Raw genomic sequence first — 19,730 nt, forward strand, 5'->3', positions numbered from 1 at the left:
TGATGAGAGAAGGCAATGCGTCCTTTGGAAATACATTTCTTCTGTGCTGAGCAACAGCATAAAATCTGGGCACCTAAACGCCACTGCACTCTATAGAGTAGATTTAAGTTAGATGTGAGTGGTATTTGTACTCTGTGATGGCAGCAGGTGAAATGCTCTGGCACAAGTGGCTCCTCCTGGCTGCCCCTGGCCACTCCAAAATGCTCCACGCCAGAAGCTGTAGGTCTATGCAGAGCTCTGCAAAATCTTTGCAATGCATCCACGCCACTCAGGCATGGGTTCTTTCAAAAGCTGAGCGAGTCTAACTAATTTGGTTAAGGTTTCCCACTATGGAATTGTAACCCTGCTGTGAAATTGGATGGGACAGCTCTTGACAGCTGGCTTTCACTCTCCAGGTCCTTTCAGACTTCAAAGCTGAAGAAGATGAGCTACACTGGACTGAAGCTCAACAAATTGGACCTAAATCTGATCTTGCAGGAATTTTACTAAATGTAATTCATCTGACCTAAATAGAGCTACTCCTAAAGTGACAGAACGAGGCCATAATTTGTATAAGCGAGAGACCAGAGAAATCAGATTCAGGTGAGGTCTCACCATGAAATGCTTGTATAATCCTTCTCTCATATCTAATAGCCTCACATAAATTCTCCATAGCTTTCAGTTACCTACTCTAGCTGCCCCTCATGCTAACTCAATAACCCTCAAATTCAGCATCTGAGAGCAAAGTAGTAGTGGAATATTTCCTGACTGTCTCCTCACCTGCTACTTCCTATTAGTGAGCAACGAACTGTAATTTCTATATCGTTTTTCATTCAACATTCAAGACATGGGCTTGCCAAAGCAGAGACTAACCAAATTACTGCACACACGGAGGTATGAACACACATAATATTTTATTCCAGCAGCACTTGCAGGCTTTGAAACTATAATAAGAATTTTTTTGTGTGTGTGTATTATAGGAAATTAATACACTGAGCTTTTTGCAGTTAAATTGTTTTTTGTATAACACAGGGAGGAACAATATTTGCCAGGGCAAATTCAGTTATACGCAACAATTGCTATCATTTACGGCTTCTTGGAGGAACACAGAAGCACTCCCAAGGAGGCAGCAATTGCTTTTTCCTTATGTCACATGAAGAAATACTGTAACTGGTGTGCACATTCAGCATCCATAAAACCTCCTGTGATCCAAAAAGGACAAAAGCAACAATTTCCAGCCTGACAGATAGGATTAATAATTTGTTGTTTTAATCTTGAATGCTTTTAATTCTTTTATTTAGTTCTTCTTTGTAAATTAATATACTGTGTTAGATGCACTGCAGTATAATACTTCTTCCTCTTATACATGTGCATGTAGGCATACGTATGTCAGTGTGTATGGAAAGTGTCAACAGCATTTCCAGCTGTCCCTGACCTGAGGGCTCATGGCTTTATAAGCTGTCAAGACTTGCAGTTACAAGTTCTTTGCTAATTTTCTTGCCTGGTTATTTCTCAATTCATTTTCCCATGTTCTTAGTCTTCCCTGCTTCGTTCCTTCATTTTAATTTCCCCTCTTCTAATTGTGCTGGTAAGCAGTGTTCTTGTCACAATTATCTTCCAACACACAGTCATTAGATTTGATACTGTCACTTGAATTCTTAATAGCTTTTATAAGATTGCTTCAGCTGTTTCATGCCTCTGAATCTCCCTCTTCTCACCCAGCAGTTCTCACAGCTCTGCATAGCAGTTGTCTGTGCAGTTTTAAAAGGCTAATATTTAGTTTCAAGGTAACCTTTCTATTCTTTCACATCCTTAGTAAATTTGCTACAGCTATTCCGGCTACACTTCCTTTGTAAGTAAAATATCTTGTTCATGTGGACTATCTTGACCAGAAACTGACTCTAGATACAAAAAAATCTTCCATTTGCTTGAGTTCCTTCCCTTCCGTTGCAATTTTTACATCTCATTCCCCATAAGCAGCCCCCAGTGAATTGTATCTCAAAGCGTTTATAGAACTTAATTCACATTCTTTACCTGTCAATGAACCTAGCAGCCCTACTTATAGTCCTTTACATAAGGCTGAGATTTAAAGGGACCTTAGAATATGTCAGATTATGCACACAAACACACTGACCCAGCTTTAAGCTGCCAGGCTGATATAACATTGCCACTGTATGAACAGGACCTACATATTGAGCCCCTCAGGCTTCCAGTGTAACCACGCATTGCAAACAGCCAAGAGCTGGAGACAGAACAGCCTTCAAGTGGCTCCTGGAGACTGTCATCTCCAATTAATCCGAGGGAGAGACCTCGGGAGGGAAGAGGCTCTGGCACTGCTGCCTCTGGCACTACTGAATCAACATCCTCACCAGCTGAACAATTACTCACTTACAAAATGTTTAAAAGGGATAAATGTACAAAATCCTTTCAAAGTGACGCTAGGATAATGAAGCAGGGGACTGAGCACATACAGACCTGCAATAACCATTTATGATCCTGCCCGACACCACTTTTGTGATAGCTCTCCAGTACTTGGCTTCTCCTTCCACTGGAGCTCCCAGTAAGACCACATCTTCAATGATCCCCTGAGAGTCTATTAAGATGAAAGCAGAACAGCTCTGATTTAGAAGACGGATCAGAAAATACACCTTTAAATGTATGTGAAGGAGGGGTATGTTCCGAGGTGCACTACAGAAAAATCGTCATTTTCATGGTTTATATTTTAAAGACAGAAACAATGGAAAAGAGGATCTTAGACAGCATTTTGCATAGATGTTAAGTGTCCGCAGTTCCAGCCAGAGTCAGTAAATGTGAAAATTAGAGATTCTGAGACAGTGAAAGGAGCGAGGCTGATGGCAAGAGGGAGAGTGGCCAGGCCTGTGTCCAGAAAGATGCAGTTCAAGCAGCAAACCTATGGAAAGTTCTTTTCACAGACCTATTGATCTGGAGCTGAACCACTGCGCTTTGAAACAGGTGAAAGGGACTGACATTCCATATAGTGAGTAAATGTTGTCATATGTTAACCATGATAAACTTTTCCCACAACCAGTCCTTAGAGCTGCGTTCATGAAAAACATGACCCGTACGCGCAACAGAAAACCCCCAAATTCTTAATATTGTTTGGGAGCTGGCAACAATGAAGGCATTTGCCAACACAAAGTGATAATCTATCAAACTGATTTGTTTTTCTTGAAGGTTACTTTAACCTGGATGCCCAGGGCATGATTTGCTGAAAAGGAATGATGACTTTGAAGCATAATAAATCTTCATCTCTTATCAGACAGCTGCAGCTGGGGAATTTCAGTAGGAATAATGATTGAATGAGAAATAATGGGCAGCTCTGCTACTTTCCTAAACAATATATTAATATCTATTCATAAATCTTTGTAAAGAGAGATCAAGCACCTGATGCCATAGCAGTTAAATGAAATTCACAGCAGCGCACGTCTCGGGAGACTCATGGGCAGAGCACACCAAATCCATACCCTCCACCTGTGGGAGACCAGCGTTCACAAGATGTGAGCTAAACCATTCTCAGCCTGGCGTTTGCAACTTGTAAAATAACACGCTGCAGTTTAGGGGGAAGTGAAAGTGAGAATGACTGCATACCACATCAAGTTATGATGGAGAGGTGCTGCCAGGCTGGACTTTTAAATGTAAACCAATTGGTTTCCTTTCCCTAATAGCAGTAAAGGACTTGGAACTGCCTGCAGCGCCTGCATCTTTCTCTGCAGTGTAAATCCCAGCACCTGACAACAATCCAAAAGAGCTCTCGTGGTATTATTTCTTCTTGCAAAGCAAATTTTGCACTAATCAAGAGAACAGCAAGGAGCAATTCAATTTTGTTAGTGTAATCTGTGAGCAATAAAGTCCTGTTCCCATAATCATGGGCAATGAAAAAGAAACCCAGAGCTCTGCAAATGGGGATCTTGTTCCAACCAAGGTACTAAATTCCATGGCCACAGTGTGAGCCAACTGAATAAACAAACAGCTAATTCATCAGGATCTCGAACATTTGGGCAAGGTATTGGAAGCTTTTGTTTCTCCAGTCCTTTGTACGGCTTATTTCTTGCTCAGAACAAAAATGTTTAGACTTAGCTGAAAAATACTAATTTTCTTTGAATGTTGACAGAGAGGGTCAGAAACCTGTGAACAGATCACTGGCCTTCCTAGTTGCTGACACTCTAGATAAATTAAATGATTTCACAGTTTGCAGATCTTTTATATGATGAAGAACAATCCAGCCTGCACAAGCAGGAAAATGTAAAAAAAAAAAAAGGACTTACTGATAAGGAAAGATTAAAAACTGGTAAGTTTTGTCCAGAAAAGGTGCAGAAGACACAAGCTGACCCAGAGGCCATAACGAGTCCTGGGGAGCTGGCTCTGCTGTGCTTTTAGAGTAGAACTCACTGGGCAAAGAGGAAAGCATCTCATTACAGTGATCCTCGCTGAAAAGAGAACAGGGGTGGAATTCAGCTTTCTCTGGGCATCGTACAGAGGCAGTGCCAAGGACAGTGTTTCGTGGCAGAGTTTGGCAGCAGTATTCCTGATTCCTAACCACAGCAGAGGTGGTAACCCAGCAGTGATACCGGTCACACAAGCAGTTCTGTAGGACACTGTGATCAGTATTAGACAAATACGTAACCTGTGATACCTCTCTCTTATTGCGCGCGGTTTGGTTTCAAGGTTCAGGTTCTGGTGGTAACAGCCATTACCAGTTTTCATTAGTTTACACTTCTTATTTACTGAAATGCATTGGAATCGTGATGAAGAAATCAGACCAATGATCCTCCCATGCAGTAACTTCTCCCTGACAGGTCATTACTACATTTTTTGCTATAATGTCATTTTCTGGAAATCTACTAAGCTCTGGCTTCCAAAGTAATTTGTGATGAAGTATCCCAAAGGTTATTTAATTGCCTTGCAGAAGAGTATTTTCTTTTAACAGAATTTGAATTTCTGCCACGGTGTTTCACTGAATAATCTACGATTAGTTATTTGTCCTCAGAAATGCCACTGCCATCTGGACACAAAAGGCCTGCATGACTAGGCCTTGTGTTTCTTTTGTGTGAGATATCCACGTCCAAACCCAAATCAGTCTCAGATGTCCCAGGTCTCAGCTCCATTCCTTCTGTGGCTTGCACTGGAATGTGCATGTGAAGAACGCCTTGGCAATCTGCACTAAACATGCTGCTTTTCATCTCGCAAACAGCTCAGCTTTCATAATTCAATTAAGGAACTGAAAAATTAGTGTACAGTGGGGAACTGCTATGATACATAATTATGATGCTTAGATTTCTTTAGAATGGCAGCCAACCTTAAAGACCCCTAATGATTTCCTTTCACGTATGACTTCACCACGGTACCAGGTTATTCCAGCGAGAGACTGCAGACCATTAAATAGAAGCCTGAAAATATCTCAGCCCCTGGCATTCCTAGGGCACAAAAAGATTAGATCTAGGGCCAGATTAGGATCTGCATTCTGGCTTCAGCATAACTCCATTAGGATCATTCTGGATTTGATTAGATTTATTTTGAGAACAGAATTTCTGTATTTGAGGACTTCCATCTTAAACCAGAAGTGAGGTTCTGGCACACAGCTGTCAACAGAAAAAATGCCGACCTTCTCCATCCTCACTTGACGCTATTCCCACCTTCTTGGACTTTACTGAACATTTTCCTTTATAAAGCTCCTTATTTATTAGCAACTCTTTGTGAGGCTAAATGGTTAATGAATTAAATTAGCTACATAGGGGGGAAGGCAGGCTGCATGCGCACACTCACTACTGACTCAACTCCAAGATGCAATTTACATCAACTGATCATAATGATTTTATTCTTTTTCTAAATTAAAAATAGAATCTATTAATAAACAGAACCACAATGGGTAATAAATTGACAGATGGTTTTATACTTGACTTTGGGGAAAAATTACCATGAAAATAGCAGATGACAGTGGCATTTCATGACTTAAATGGAAGGGAGGACTCAGGGAATCAGATACAATAGCTACAGAGAGCTTCCAGTAAAGGCAAACCATCCTCTGCCAAGATCACAGTGGCGCGTGGGCAGCTCACAGACTGATCTAGCAGCCGAATGTCACAAAATGTCAAGCTGTTGTTTACAGACTAGAGACCCAACTGACACACTGGAGCACCTCGAGTGAAGACAGCGGATTTAATCCACTGAACTGGTAGAAATGATGGTAGAACTTGGCTCCAAATGCACTTCAAAACCATTTTTTGAGGGTTTTGCCCTATCCTAAAAGACCCAAGCTCTGTTCCTGAACTCTTCCTCTTGGAAGAAAAACTTCTCTACCAGCAGTAAGGAAAATACAGAAGAAAAAGCTTAGAAGGTGAATCTTACCTTTTTCTTGAGCCATTTCCTGCAGGCAGAAGTAAATGACCCTTGCACCCAGACTGAAGCCAATCAGTGTGACAGGTCGCTTGCCCTAAGAAAGAAGGAAAGGAGAAAATACCATCAAATACTGTTCTAGACCTAGAGAGACTGGCTGCAGGATCCCTGAGACCCTGATACACAAAGCACTCATGCTTGTACATGATCTTGTAAAGATCTGAGCAATTTGGTTGATTTCCAAGGGGTTATGTATCCTCAGAGTTATGCACAGTTCAATATTGAGAATTCTGCATATCTGAGTATTTTGTATTTTTTGATATTCAGAAAATAAGTTGAAAGAATCTAATGATCAGAAGTTACAACAAAGCAGATGTTTCAAACAGAAACAAACCAGATGCTGTCATTGTTTTGAAATTTCCAGATGAAAGCCTAATTGAAGGCGCAAAATTTTCCTAGAAATGTTTCAATGAACAGAAGCTGTAATACAAAAATATCGACCGCCTCTAGATTTAAGACTGAATGACAGCAGCACTGTGTGGCTGTTACAAAAAATGATGTGGGCTAAGCTGTTATTTTGAATAGCCTAATAAGATTTTCTATAAAATCAAAGGGAGCCTAATCTTAACAAGAGTGAAAAATGGTCTTTGTATTAAGCAGGGAGCAGGTGTGCGATGCACCCCCTAGACATCACACTAACTACTTTTAGATGCTCCAGCACACTGGATTGTGTGTTTTCACAACAGCGAATGTTTAAAAGGCAGTAACAAATGCCCCCGAGCAAAACAAAGGGCTTGTATGAAATAAAGTTTATTGCCTTTCCCGGGATTGTATTTTTATGAGAAATCCAAGTTGGTTTCTACTCTGCTGTTTCACATTGTTACGACACGCAGCTCTGGGGCCAGGGCCCCCACAGGGCTCCTCTGTCCCAGATACCAGGCCAGCGTGCCTGCGAGACGAACACGTGGCCAGCAGAAACCAGCCTCCCTCCGTGCCAGCGACAGCCCAGCAAATAATGTCAGGCTTTCGTGGGGCAGAAATAGCTTTTGCAAGTCTTCTTAGGGAGGCTTAATAACTTCTGTTATTCTTTCAGGTACCAGCCATTCCACTTCTCTGTAGGCAAAAACATTGCTGCAGTCTTCTCTTACATTGTTTTGCTAGTGCTTCTTAATTATCAGTGAAGATTTTTAACACTCTGTATGCTCTTTTCCTTTTCACCTATCTTTGCTTTCTGTTCTCAAACTTCCACTAAGTGAGTTGGCCTGGCTGTTTTGTGATATGGTCAAGCTACTTGTCATTTATGACCTGGATCTCCTCTTCTTCATTTAGAAAAGCTTTAGGTTAAAGGGAACAAATCTTAGCAGGACTTTGATTCACTTGGGACTTCCAATTCTTCCCCAACAAACCAGATACGTGCTGGTCACCTTCCTGCAGTGTTTTTTCATTTTTCAGTTTATTATTAGTTTTTTTTTTGAAAGATACCACTTGATAGTTACCTAGCTAGACTATAAAACTTAACCTCCATGAGCCAAATCCCTTCCAGCCATTATTCCTGGAGAATTACTAGCCAATTACCTGCTGTCGACTGAGCAGGATATGTGCTAGGTGTTTGCCTACTTCAGCAGACCGATGGAGACACACTCCCCAGGGGTTGTCAATGACACTGGCAACAGTCAGGAGTGAAGTTGGCCAAGTCAAGGCCGTCACAATACCTGCAACACACAGAGCAAACAGCATGGCATAGTCACAAATCTGGCCTGCTCGTAGGGAACATCAAAAGCAAGATGGTTCACTAAAGTTAAAAGCTAAACCTAGGACCTTTTGTCATTTCCAGTTCTTCTTTCTCAAGAGCTGATCTGAGAAATGTTTTGCTAGACTAAAGTTAAGAAAGAATATGATGTTCTGATATGGAGGCAAACAGATGCCATGCATGAATGTAACCTGCATGTTTGAAAGGTTTATGTAAAGCAGTAAACCACAGTGTAATAGCACTGAACACAGTCACGCGTGTAGGAAGGTGTTTCCAGCTGTAATTTTAAAAGAACGAGTCAATGACACAGAGGCTCAGCAATCCAGGAAAGCAAATCTAAATTACAGGTGTGGCAGAAAAGGTGCTCGGGCCACTTCTGCAGGGCGGTGCCAACAGTGCCAAGGGAGATGTCTTCTCAAAAACGATCCTTCTTTAGGAAAGCTCCTTTAAACAGACACCAACAGTAAGGCTGCACAAGAGCCACTGAGGCAGATCTGATACGATTTAGGTTCTTACCTGACAAGACAGTGAATTTTAGGGCTTCTTGAGCCATCATGTTCACAAAACCATTCAGCAGGGAATCTAAGGCGTTGCCAAGCTCCATCAAGTACTTGGATTCCCAGGCCAGACAATACTGCTCACTCGATTGCAACATGCTGCTCCATGGTGCTGTGAAGCTCCCTGAGAAGGTTGCAAAGATGGAATTCATGTTCAGAGATAACGCAACAACAGCTGACTCCTGGTAAGATGAGTCCAAGAAAGAATCAGAAACGAACTAGCAGAACATACTTATATATACACTGGAACATACTTATATACTGTGATAATGAGGAATCATATTTAAAAATACTGTTAGATTTACACTCCATATTTCTACTGTTTTACAATAACTTTGGGCTTTGTAAATAATCGTGCAGCTTTAGCTGCCTTGGCAAAGAGTTTTCAGTGTGGACAGACTCAGACTTCATGACCCATTCAATTGCCTCAAAGACTGCCAAGACAGATGGACATTAATGCTAATTATGTCAGGTATTAAGGACATTCCTCCTATCATCAGACATCAGGACAAGTCCCACAGCTCCATCTTCTCATATAGAGCAAAGGAGAGCCTGTCCTCAGAAAGATGAAGTGCTGAATGGCTGCACAGACTGAGTTCAATGGGACCAGAAGCACAGAAAATACGTAAGATCTTGTCAAAATCTAACACAGAGCATCTTCCCAGCACTTGAGTTAGGTGGGCAAGGATTGCAGTAGTGGCCCTGTCTGAAAACAAGGAATCTGCATTTGCAGATCCAGATTGCAGTTATTTTTACTTTGCCACCTAGCTTCATTAGCCACTTCAGTTTAATTTTTTTCCCTCCAGGTGCTAATCAAAAGCAATGCCTGGATGTTTGAGAGATAATGGGTAATTTTCACTGTGCAAGTCTAATTTTTGGTTGAAAGAACAATTTTTAAGCCATACTCTCTCTTGTTTTAGTGTAGCTTGTACTAAGTGGCCAGGAGGGGCCTGGCAAGGCTATTAATGGCAGATGAACTCTGAAGGGCAGAGCAGAATTTTCATTTTAATTAACTAAAACCCTTCCACACTGTTCCTTCCCCAAACAATGCAGGGCAGGTTGAGGCAGCTGCAGACCAAAGTGGCATGAGAGAGCCCCGTGCCGGATCACACCACAAGGGACTGTCAGATTCGTGAACCCACAGATGGGCAGCTACTGGGAGCTCAAAAATCACAAGGTAGTGAATTCCATAAAAATCCTGTCCTCAGTCCCTCTGTTTTAACGAGTCGTGCAAGTGTGTAAGTAGACAGACACAACTGTAAGGAGGAAAATGGATGACTTCTAGTTTTGCCTTTTTAAACATGATAGCAGATTGCTAGTTATGGAAGAAGAATGTGTGTCATTTGTAACTCCCTTTTAAGGGCAAACTGACACAAAAAGGTTCCTGAAGGGACACGCTTGACTTTGCAGCGGTGCCTGGGAGTGCTCCAACCCCAAGGATTTGGACCCCTGGCAAGCAGACGATGAGAAAAGCCAAAGCACACTACTGCAAAGTGAAAATAACCATACTCTGACAGCAAGCTGCAATCTAACAAGCAACAGGACAGAGACATCCTTCTGCATTAATGATATCCAATGCTAATCATGATGCTTCTGAATAAATTGGCAGCTGTTCAGTCAGGTTGTTGAACACATCGTCAGACAGTTGACATATGTTATATGACAAGCTATACTGGAAATTAAAACACTACAGACTTTTCAAGGTTGTTGCCTTTAAGTTCACCTCCTGAATGCTACACTTAACACCATTTACTTGACATAACTTTCTTGCCAATAAACCTCATTATCTGGCAGATACCGAGAAAGAAGAAAGACAGTATTTTCTGTTAATTGCTGGAGGATAAACAAGGTCTCAGAGATAGGTGAGACACTTTGTACAAATGCTGGAAACCATCCACCCCAAACAGACCTTTCCTAGCAAAACCAGACAGCATTTATTAACAGAAACAATTCTGCTATGACTACCACCAATCCTACTATCGCTACCAATTTAACACCCTCTCTCTTTCCTCTGTTTTGATTGAGATTGCAGATTGGGTTACAAAGTCTTACACTGAGAGTTGATCTCTTCAGTGAATAGGCCATGCAAGTGTGGGGAAAACACAGTGCTACGAGAGCACAAACATTGCCTGGAGTGGAACACAGACGTGGCTCTCCAGGCTCCTCTCAGTTCCCTCATCTTGTTCTTACCATACTTGCCAGCGCACAGCCATCCAGTAATTGCTATGGTGATATGAAGCTGCTTTCCTTCAGTGAGTGGGAGGAATTCAAACTCTTCTATGGCTCCCACACGTTTCTTCATCTTGTATCCTACACACAGTGGGGCAAAAACACGAGTCTCAGAAATCACACAGCAAGGACAGGCTCTGCTAGGAGTATAAGTTCATAAGAAACTACCCGAGTAATTTGGAGTGATTTTTTTCCTTTCCAAAACCCTTAGCCAGTCCATGCATTACTTAGAGCTTGGTATGGAGCCAGCATGATCCTTCTGAGCTTGTGTGATCTGAGGGAATCCCAGCAGAACGCTTTTTTACTGCAGACCAGACATCAGCTGTAACAGCCGCTGCTCTCCATGGCAGCATCTTTCTAATCCAAAGCAGCAAGCCTTCATTTCCTTCATTAGCCACATACCAAATATTATTTTCCTTCTTGGTCATCAGGGGCTACACAGTATCTTAATCAGCATTGAAATAATAATTTTACAGTTGAAGATTACACCTCAGATTGCTTCCCTTGCTCTGTGGAGTTCAGTTAAGTCATTCACTCTGCATTTGCAGACATGATCCTGCGCCTCAGTAGCTGAGAAATGTGCGGTCACTCTCTTACCAGTAAGGCCAGCTCCAGCTGCTCCAAAAAGGGATGCCATGACAGCAATTCCAGCAGTTGAACCTAAAGCAGCTGCTCCAGCACTTCCGATGATAGTAGCAGCTCCCGCAGCAACCAGAGGGGCAGCAAGACCCCCTGTCAAGCCTGAAGATGCAACAAGTCATGTCAACCAACTATTGTAACTTACTGAAACCAGGCAGTCATTTCCCTGTACTGTGTGAGCACTGCTAATGCTACTGAAAGAGTACAAATGATGGTATTTTTTGCATCACCAATGAAGGGGCTTTCTGACACCCTCCCCAGGCCTTGAATCTCTGCACAGGTTCTTTGACTGACTTAGTAAAAATGAAGAATAATTTAAAGGTCAAAGGAGGAATGTGTGGTAGACTGGGGTGAGCTATGCCTTATTTGCTTAGGAAACATTGATCTAATCTCATACTGTTCTGAATTTGAAGATCTGACCCTCTTTATAACGAGAGCAAAAGAGGAGAAAATATTTTTTAAGAGTGATGATCTCAGTTTAATATTTCCCCCAGCCAGTGAAGGTACTCTGGAATAACTTTCTCAGCTAATTCTTTCAGTTTTATTTTTGTGTGGCTGAAAATACTTTTCTTGCATTTGGGGTTTCTCTTCTTGGTGGTTTGTTTGTTTGTTTGTTTGGGGTGTTTTTTTGGTATCTATAGTGACATACTACCTTCAGTCTGGCAGAGAAAAGCAGTGAACATTTTAAAATTACAGCCTGTGCTAAGAGGTACCATGGCTTCTGTTGCTCAATGTGTAATTCAGCACCCCCACCCTGCCTCTAGTGCTGTGCATGCAATTCAGGAGCAAGTCTCCAGAATGCCTAGGGCGGCCTCACCGATCACTGTTCCACCCCCAACAGTTGCCAAACCGATCAGCAGGTATCTCTTTAGCTTTTTTCTTCTTTCCTTCTTTTTTCTTGATACTTCTGCAGTTCTGTGGGGGGATTAGAAACATAAAAGCTGATGGAAAAGCCTGACACATAACAGTGCTGCATCAGAATCTGCTTTTATTCTCCTCAGTGTAATTTTCCTGCTGGGAACAGTAAAAAGTAACATGCAGGTGTGGACTGTGACAACACACTCAGATTTATGAGCATGGACGTAAACCCACAGATTTAAATTGAAATGATTTAATTGCTGACAAAAGCCAACAGATGTTACTTACTCGGAAAACCCTTCCTAATAGGGCTGAAGCTTGTAAAAAAAAAAAAAAAAAAGAAACAAAAAGTCAAAAGCATTTCAATAACTCTATACTACCAATGTGTCTTAAAAAAACACACGAAAGCTAAGTGGAAACAGGGAAAAGCGTTTGAAATGAAAGGGAATAGGGGTAATTTGTGCTACCAAACAAAGAGATGGTATTAAACTATTTTCCAACAACAGTGTTTATATTGAGCTGCTTTCTAATCGCACATTGCAATATAATAATATAATAGTTGTATTAAACACAGTCATTAGTTCATTTGTCTGTGTATATTTAAACTACATTTTCACAAGCTTACCAGGGACAGGTAAGTAAACCTAAAAGGAACAAATATCACTTACTAGGCACTACTTTTGGCTTCTCTCCACTGTCTTTGGTTTCTCTCTTACAAGAAATACTTCTCACTTCAGAGGAAAGTGCGAGAAACAGAGGATACTGGAATAAGTTGTTTACAAAGGAAGGTTCCCTCTAGCCTGCATACACAGTGCTTAATCTGGGCCTTGAAACATGAGAATTTATCTTGCTTCCAAACTTGGATATTTTCCCTCTTAATCCTAGCCTAATTATGGATTTTCATTATCCATATAATTGCCTAATCCTTCCTGGAACCCCCTAAGCACACTGTAATTTTGATAAAGACAATTTTAGATGAGTCCCAAACAATATGCAGCTTTGTAAAGCACAGCAGGAGGAGAATGAAGCACAGTGGGTGAAATCCTTGCGTCGCTGAAGTCAATGGCAGAGCTCCCACTGACTTGCATGGCACGGAGACTTTGTCTCCACAGAGATCCTCCAAAAAAACCATCGTGTACTACCTTCCGCAGCTGCAGACATCACTGCAGAGAATGACAGTGCAGCCTGCAATGGCTATCTCTTCAGCAGTTTCTGTATAACCAAGTTCCCTTTCTACAAACCCATGGTCAAAGCAGTATTTGGCTATGCCCTAGTCTGTGCATGCAATCACCGAGCTGAGTGCCTGGCTTTGGAAAAAATTGCTCTTGGAGATCCTTAAACAAGGAACTGTTAATACCTAAGTTGGCAATATCCAGCAATTTCTGTTCAACATAGTGGCTCACCAGCTTTTATAGTCAATGTGCTGTTGTCTCGGGCTGAAAATAATGACATTGAGGTTGCTAAAATACAGCTAATCTGGCTTTGGTTGCAATAATGAGCAATTTGAGTTACGTGGGTAGATAGTTTGCAGCTAAATCCTTCCTGAAGATGCCGTAAGTAAAACGACTGTCATAAGAAGTTTTACCTGTCATTGCCCTCCTTCCGTAGCTGCTAGCAACTGCTTTTGACAGTTGCTTTCCTAATAGCTTCTGCATTACAATTATCACTTGATTACCAGACTGCTTTTTATCCACTATGGTAATTAACTGCCTTTTCTGGTACTTCTCTACCCTTAATGATCTTGGATATGAAGCTTCTTGCCTGAACCACAAATTATGTTCAGAGAGATTTTATAGGTGGAATTTCAGTTCATTTTCCAATGATGAAAAGTGGCAGGAGTACATGTTAGCAAGCAAATGATGTCATGTTTTCCAGTTTCTTACAGAACCATGTACAAAGAATGGTTCACACCTGCAAGTCAGAACACGTTTGGTGCTAGTAATACGGATTTAAGTGTTTGGATCATTGTTCTAAAGATGATTGTACATTTAACCTTGCACGTTCTGGGCCACTGTCCAACACACCCACAGCAGCAAAGGCAGGAGCAAAATCTTTTGTTAACAAGTATCAGTAAAAAATGCCTATGCAAGAAGCTGCCAAAAGCCTGTTTAGTTGTTACTGTTCCAAAACCTCTTGCAGTGGATGGTCAAAGCTGGAAGCATCCTAAGCAGATGTTAATGTATCCCCTGCCCCAAAAGTCTGCGAGGTCAAAGCAGTGACAGGTTTATATTCTGCTTCCTTCCCCCATTGACTTTAAAACAAAGGGTCATCGATTCCCCACAAAGCTCAGCCGTGATAACAAATGTGTTCACACTGCAATCTTGGACCACTCTCACTATAAAGATTTTTTTTTTCCTTTATCTAATAGGTATTTACTTCCATAGCAGCAACTTGGGCAAAGAACAAGATTGAAATCCATGGCTTTCCCCACACCAGGTATGCACAAAACCCACTGGCCTTGCTGCAACATTTGAAAGCCACGCTTGTAAGTATGCAGCGTAATTCGCCACTGGCTCTTGCCATTATCAGGCCCACTGCTGTATTTTTGGGTTGTGCTACAGGAGCCACAGTCCACTTGATAAAGAATCAGGTGCTGGAGCATCATCTTTGCAAGTGACATCCCACCCTTGGCATCGGTGTTTTCCTATGCTGAAGGCCCAGGACTGAGTTTGTTTGTACAAGCCACAGCAAAACAGTCCTGATTAATAGCAACCCTTATCCTGCGTGCCAAATGGTGTCCTGTTCAGCAGTGCCTGATCTCTGAGATGATTCTGACTTTCTCTTTTTACGGTGCACTATAAAGTTAAGCATTATTTAAAAAAAGCTATAACTGAAAGATACCCGTCATGTGCTGGACCCCATGGTAACGTGTGAACTGTACTGTGTCAGGGATGTTGATTAAAGCCTTTATTAGCACTCAGGTTAATCTCACAACCTGTCTGCTGAGTTGATAGATAAAAATATTAAACTGTCCCTTGAAAGTCCACTATGGACATGTTTACTGCCTTACATATTGCTAAAACTTCATACAATTCCTGCCTGGTAAGTGAAATATAAAAATATTACATTTCTTTTAGATACCAACTTTTTGCCTGTTTCACATCTAAGAAATGGTGATTAAGAGAATTAATCTTATATTAATAACACAGAATTAGGAGTCAGATCCATAAGCATCTGAAGATGCAGATTGTTGCTCTCTCAGAAATCTACCTTCGAGTTAGACAGCTGTCCCTTAAACGGGCACAGAGAAGGGCAGATCCATAGAAAATGTGCAGCTGAGGATCTCATCCTGAACTTCATTCTGCAAGAGGCTGCTCTATCTGAATAATATTGGGCCAAGAGATTAGAGACACAAGATCTTTCTGATGTATTTAAGCATAATCTATAGTGTAGGTAGGTGACTGGAACAAGGAAATGAGGCAGTTGAGTGCAGAGTAACCTTTAGCAGCTTGCAAGGTTGGGTCTCCGCTCTGATTTTAAGAATGCTGAGCTTTTCTGCTTCTGTGCAGCTGAAGTGCTGTGAGGGCTCTGCAATCCTAATCAGGCCATAAATTACTGCACTAAGAGCTGTGGGGGGAATGATCAGAGACTGGACTTAGGCACAGGTAATTACTGCTACACTTTCAAGCAAGCACCAGCGGTGTTTTTTCATCCCGTAGTCAACCCAAATGTTCTTACTCTGACTCTTCTTCTTTTTGTTCCTTCAGGCTCTCAAGCAGAGATTCCTCCAGGACTTCCAGCTCCTCCAAGGGGATTCTCAGCAGCCAGCTGACGTGGCAGATCAACACCCTCACTCGAGCATCATAGTATCCTTAAACAGAGGGAAGCCCAGAAAATCAATCTGCGTCACACCAGGTTAAATAGCAAGTAAATGGTGCACTCAGCTGTGCTAGAGGACCGTGTCACATACAAGCATAGCTCCTTCTCTCAGGCCCTCCATCTTCCATGTATTTGAAGACAGCTCTTACTATCTAGAGAAGAGAGCAATAAATGGAAAATCCTTCTTCCCTGCAGACCTCATCCTGTGAATAAAGTCACGACACCAGGTAATTGCCTCTATGGCAGAAAAAGGATCTCAAATCCTTTCGTCTTCACTCTCTGTGATAGAGGCCTTTTGGCTCTGGATAGGCTGCATTTTTCTTCTCAACAGAGAAATGCTGCAGCAAGACCAGTCCTAACTGGAAATATCAAATATATATCTATGTGGGTAACATGACACTGTACACCTCAACTATGCACCAATGCAAGATCCAGTATCTTGTAAAAATGCACCTCCATACAAAACCTTTATGTTCAGTTCATCTTGTTGGCAACAAGAGGGACTCTGGAATTTACAACTACACACCAGCTCACCTAGCAGCATCACCAACAATTGTTTGCATTTATACTTCACTGCAGGAGATGTGGAAGTAGACAACGCACTCAGACAACACATGATAGGAGTAATGATTACTCCTGCACTTATAAGCAGGTGTTCTCTAAGAAGAGACATTTAAAATGTAATAGATTTTAAATTATTTGTGTCAACTCTTGCTTTTGTAACATGTTTCAGTAGCACCTGCTGCATGCTGATGGTAAGCTTTTGTAAAGGGTTCTTGGTGCACTCTGGGATGAAAAATGCAATTGCTTTTCCAGGGGTGGGTGAAGATACCAGCAAGACCCAACCACAAAGTATGTTTCTGATACCTGCTGCATATAGATCAAATATGGCATTTGGCAATCTATTAAGTTTATTTATTTATTACCATCACTACCAAGATACTGAACGACTCTGGTAGGCTTTAATAACTCCACTTTTAAGATCTGTGCTTAGTTGAGAAATAAGAATAGTATTTATCTTCACTTCATCCCTGATATGTGCCACATCTTGCAAGCCCAAGCAGGTGTTTTAACGCGTAGCCTTCTTGCTTCCTGTCTGCTAACACCCTACTTAGCTTTTTACTTAGCCAGCTTGGCAGTAAGTCAGAGAGGCTTGAAAATATATTTCTTCTAAATTCCAGCTTAGCAAAATAAGCAGTTTTGCAATAACTGACTTGTCAATTTTCCATGAAAAATAAAGCAAGAACAAAACCAGTACTTTGTTCTACAGTGAAACAGGCTGATAGCAACCAGTGAGTTCTTTCCTGTGAGAACATGTTAAAACACAGAGATTTAAAAATGCATGTAGTGATATCAAACAGGCTTCTTTTAAAAATGAACATTTTGTTCAGTAAGCAGTCTTTATTTCATTAATTTTATCAGACTAATCCATGTTATGGATTGTAAATCAGAAAATGGTTTTATGCGTAATATAATATACAAGTAAAATCACTTTTATTTATAATAGGCTTCACATGACATTCTGGAATTTATTCCCTGAATATTTTTTTTTTTCTTTTTAGGCAACAAGCAATCTGCAGAAAACTTGCTAGGCTGAGATGTTCATAACACCTTTACAGCCTTCCTAAAGGAAGAGGTCGCCTGCTCCCCTGGAAACACTGGAGAAAAAACACCCCACTCTAAGTATTTCAGTTCAGAACTTTCCTACCATCACATACATTTGCATGCCAATGCCTGGCATGTGAAGGTAAGGAAGTGAACAGTTGTTCAATTTTTAATAGGTATTTTTAATCATTCCTAATATAATAGTTGCTTTTCCTGTAGCAGACACAGGGAAAGACTCCAATGCTTTTGCTGTAAAGGAAGCCAAGATAAAATAGGATGGTACCTTCAGCTTTTTGAGCATTTTTAAAGTATCAGATGTAAACTCATCTACATTATTCTTACAAAGAATAAATGCTAGGTAAACTTACCATCTCTAAGAGAGAAGGATAGAAGGTCCTAGAAAGAAAAAAACAATATGCAAGTTAAAACCGATAATGTATGCCTGAAGGTATCAAAATGGAGGCATGAAAACCCATCAGACTGTGATTTAATTACTGCATGTCAGTTCATAAACGTGGGAAACCAGCAAGCTACCATTCAGCAAGGCAACACAGAGCAAAGCCAGATGCTTCCAGTACAAAATTCCCCATATGCAGGTAGAAATGACTGGACAGAAGTAGATAATGGTTGGTACATGCTGAAGCATCCCATATTTTTTGTTATTAGTGATCCTGTTGCAATTGGAAGCACAATGGTTACACTGAACTTCAAAGTTTGGAGACCCAGGGCTCTAATCCTCTTACCTCTCTAATGCTCTCTGCTTGCTCTATAGTCATATATACTCATATTTTCAATGAGTAACAAATTTGAATGCTACTCTAATGGACCAGTGCTCCCTATTTTCTTTGGCATTCTGGGAATTCATGGCTCTAGGCGGTAAGGCTGATCTGGCATGAAGTTCTTTTGGATTAAGTGCTCAAAACCAGAAAAGTCAGAATTTATGGCCATCTGTCAAGATTGAGGGACTTGACTTCTGTGTTGGCTGTTCATCGTAACAAAATCGGAAAACCAAATCAATCCAATAGATGGTTTCAATGGACAAAACCATGAAAAAAGAGGCCAATGTTTTTACTACTGTTCTCCTCTTTTATTGTCACTGGACAAATTTTAAGTTCTTTATGTAACTACAATACTAAACACTAGCTCAGTCTGGCTGCTTCCCTCTCCTACACACAAATAAAGCACAGCTGAATTTTACAGGGAATCCTTCGGCCCTTTGGGAACATGAAACATGCAGCCAAAGATGTAGGAGGCTGCCAAAGAGTTTATGATTATTAGTCCCGTAAGCTCCTATGCAAAATTTGCATCGTAAAAATGTCTCTAATCTTTTCCCTACTGCATGAGAAGTGTAGAATGGAGAGCAAGTCATCATTAACCAACTCCTACTAGAAGTGGGGCAAACTGTAGATATTATCCAGGCAAAAGTAAGCGCTTGGACTCTGAATACCATTTTAACATGAGAAGGTTCTGCTATTTCATAAAGAAGAGAGCTTTTGCATAGGACTGGGGAAAACAAAGGATTAGAGCAGCTGAACTCCCACCTGTGGGTGCTTTTTCATCAGGTATAGCCCCAAAACCTTTGCTCCACTGCTGCCTAATGTTTTCACACACACTTCTTTTCCTTGCCTGTCCTGCAAACCCTAATGGGATAAGGATTTCCAGAAGATATCTGCTGGGCTGGGCTCTGCACAGAGCAGTCATCACTGCTCCTTCATCCTGCATCCCAATGGCCAGAGTGCTCACCCAAGAAAAGAAAGGTCCTGGTTTGCTATCTCCAGTGTGTGAATAACCCTTTCAATTTAAGTTAGTCACTGAATCAGGTCTCCTCTGTTCCCCTAATCATCACACTGCAGAAAAAAAAAGGCTTCCTATGAGGTCTGGCCATGATTAGTATTCTGTGCCTGCACACACGCGGCAGCCTGTTCCCCAGGCCAGTTGGT

The 19,730-nt window shown here is 41.3% G+C and overlaps 1 protein-coding gene and 1 long non-coding RNA gene across 4 annotated transcripts in view; one reads left to right on the forward strand and one right to left on the reverse strand.

The window, feature by feature from the left end:
• TMCO4 (transmembrane and coiled-coil domains 4) overlaps positions 1–19,730 on the reverse strand; it is a 41,939-nt gene that overhangs the window by 14,944 nt on the left and 7,265 nt on the right. For all 3 annotated transcript variants that reach the window (XM_032986584.2, XM_042794495.1, XM_032986582.2), the window contains exons 4-12: positions 18,159–18,186; positions 16,045–16,177; positions 12,326–12,423; positions 11,467–11,610; positions 10,831–10,950; positions 8,600–8,764; positions 7,909–8,045; positions 6,346–6,430; positions 2,455–2,572 (exon numbers count right to left, since the gene is read on the reverse strand). In XM_032986584.2, coding sequence (XP_032842475.1) covers positions 2,455–2,572; positions 6,346–6,430; positions 7,909–8,045; positions 8,600–8,764; positions 10,831–10,950; positions 11,467–11,610; positions 12,326–12,423; positions 16,045–16,177; positions 18,159–18,186 — 1,028 coding nt within the window. The remainder of the gene's footprint in view (positions 1–2,454; positions 2,573–6,345; positions 6,431–7,908; positions 8,046–8,599; positions 8,765–10,830; positions 10,951–11,466; positions 11,611–12,325; positions 12,424–16,044; positions 16,178–18,158; positions 18,187–19,730) is intronic.
• Positions 400–16,156, forward strand: LOC116960071. Its single transcript, XR_004406176.1, has 3 exons — positions 400–582; positions 14,735–14,802; positions 16,074–16,156. It is a non-coding gene; the product is annotated as an uncharacterized LOC116960071 (long non-coding RNA).

Source organism: Tyto alba, unplaced genomic scaffold (genome assembly GCF_018691265.1).
Source record: "Tyto alba isolate M040663 unplaced genomic scaffold, T.alba_DEE_v4.0 Super-Scaffold_20000042, whole genome shotgun sequence".
Lineage (NCBI taxonomy): Eukaryota > Metazoa > Chordata > Aves > Strigiformes > Tytonidae > Tyto > Tyto alba.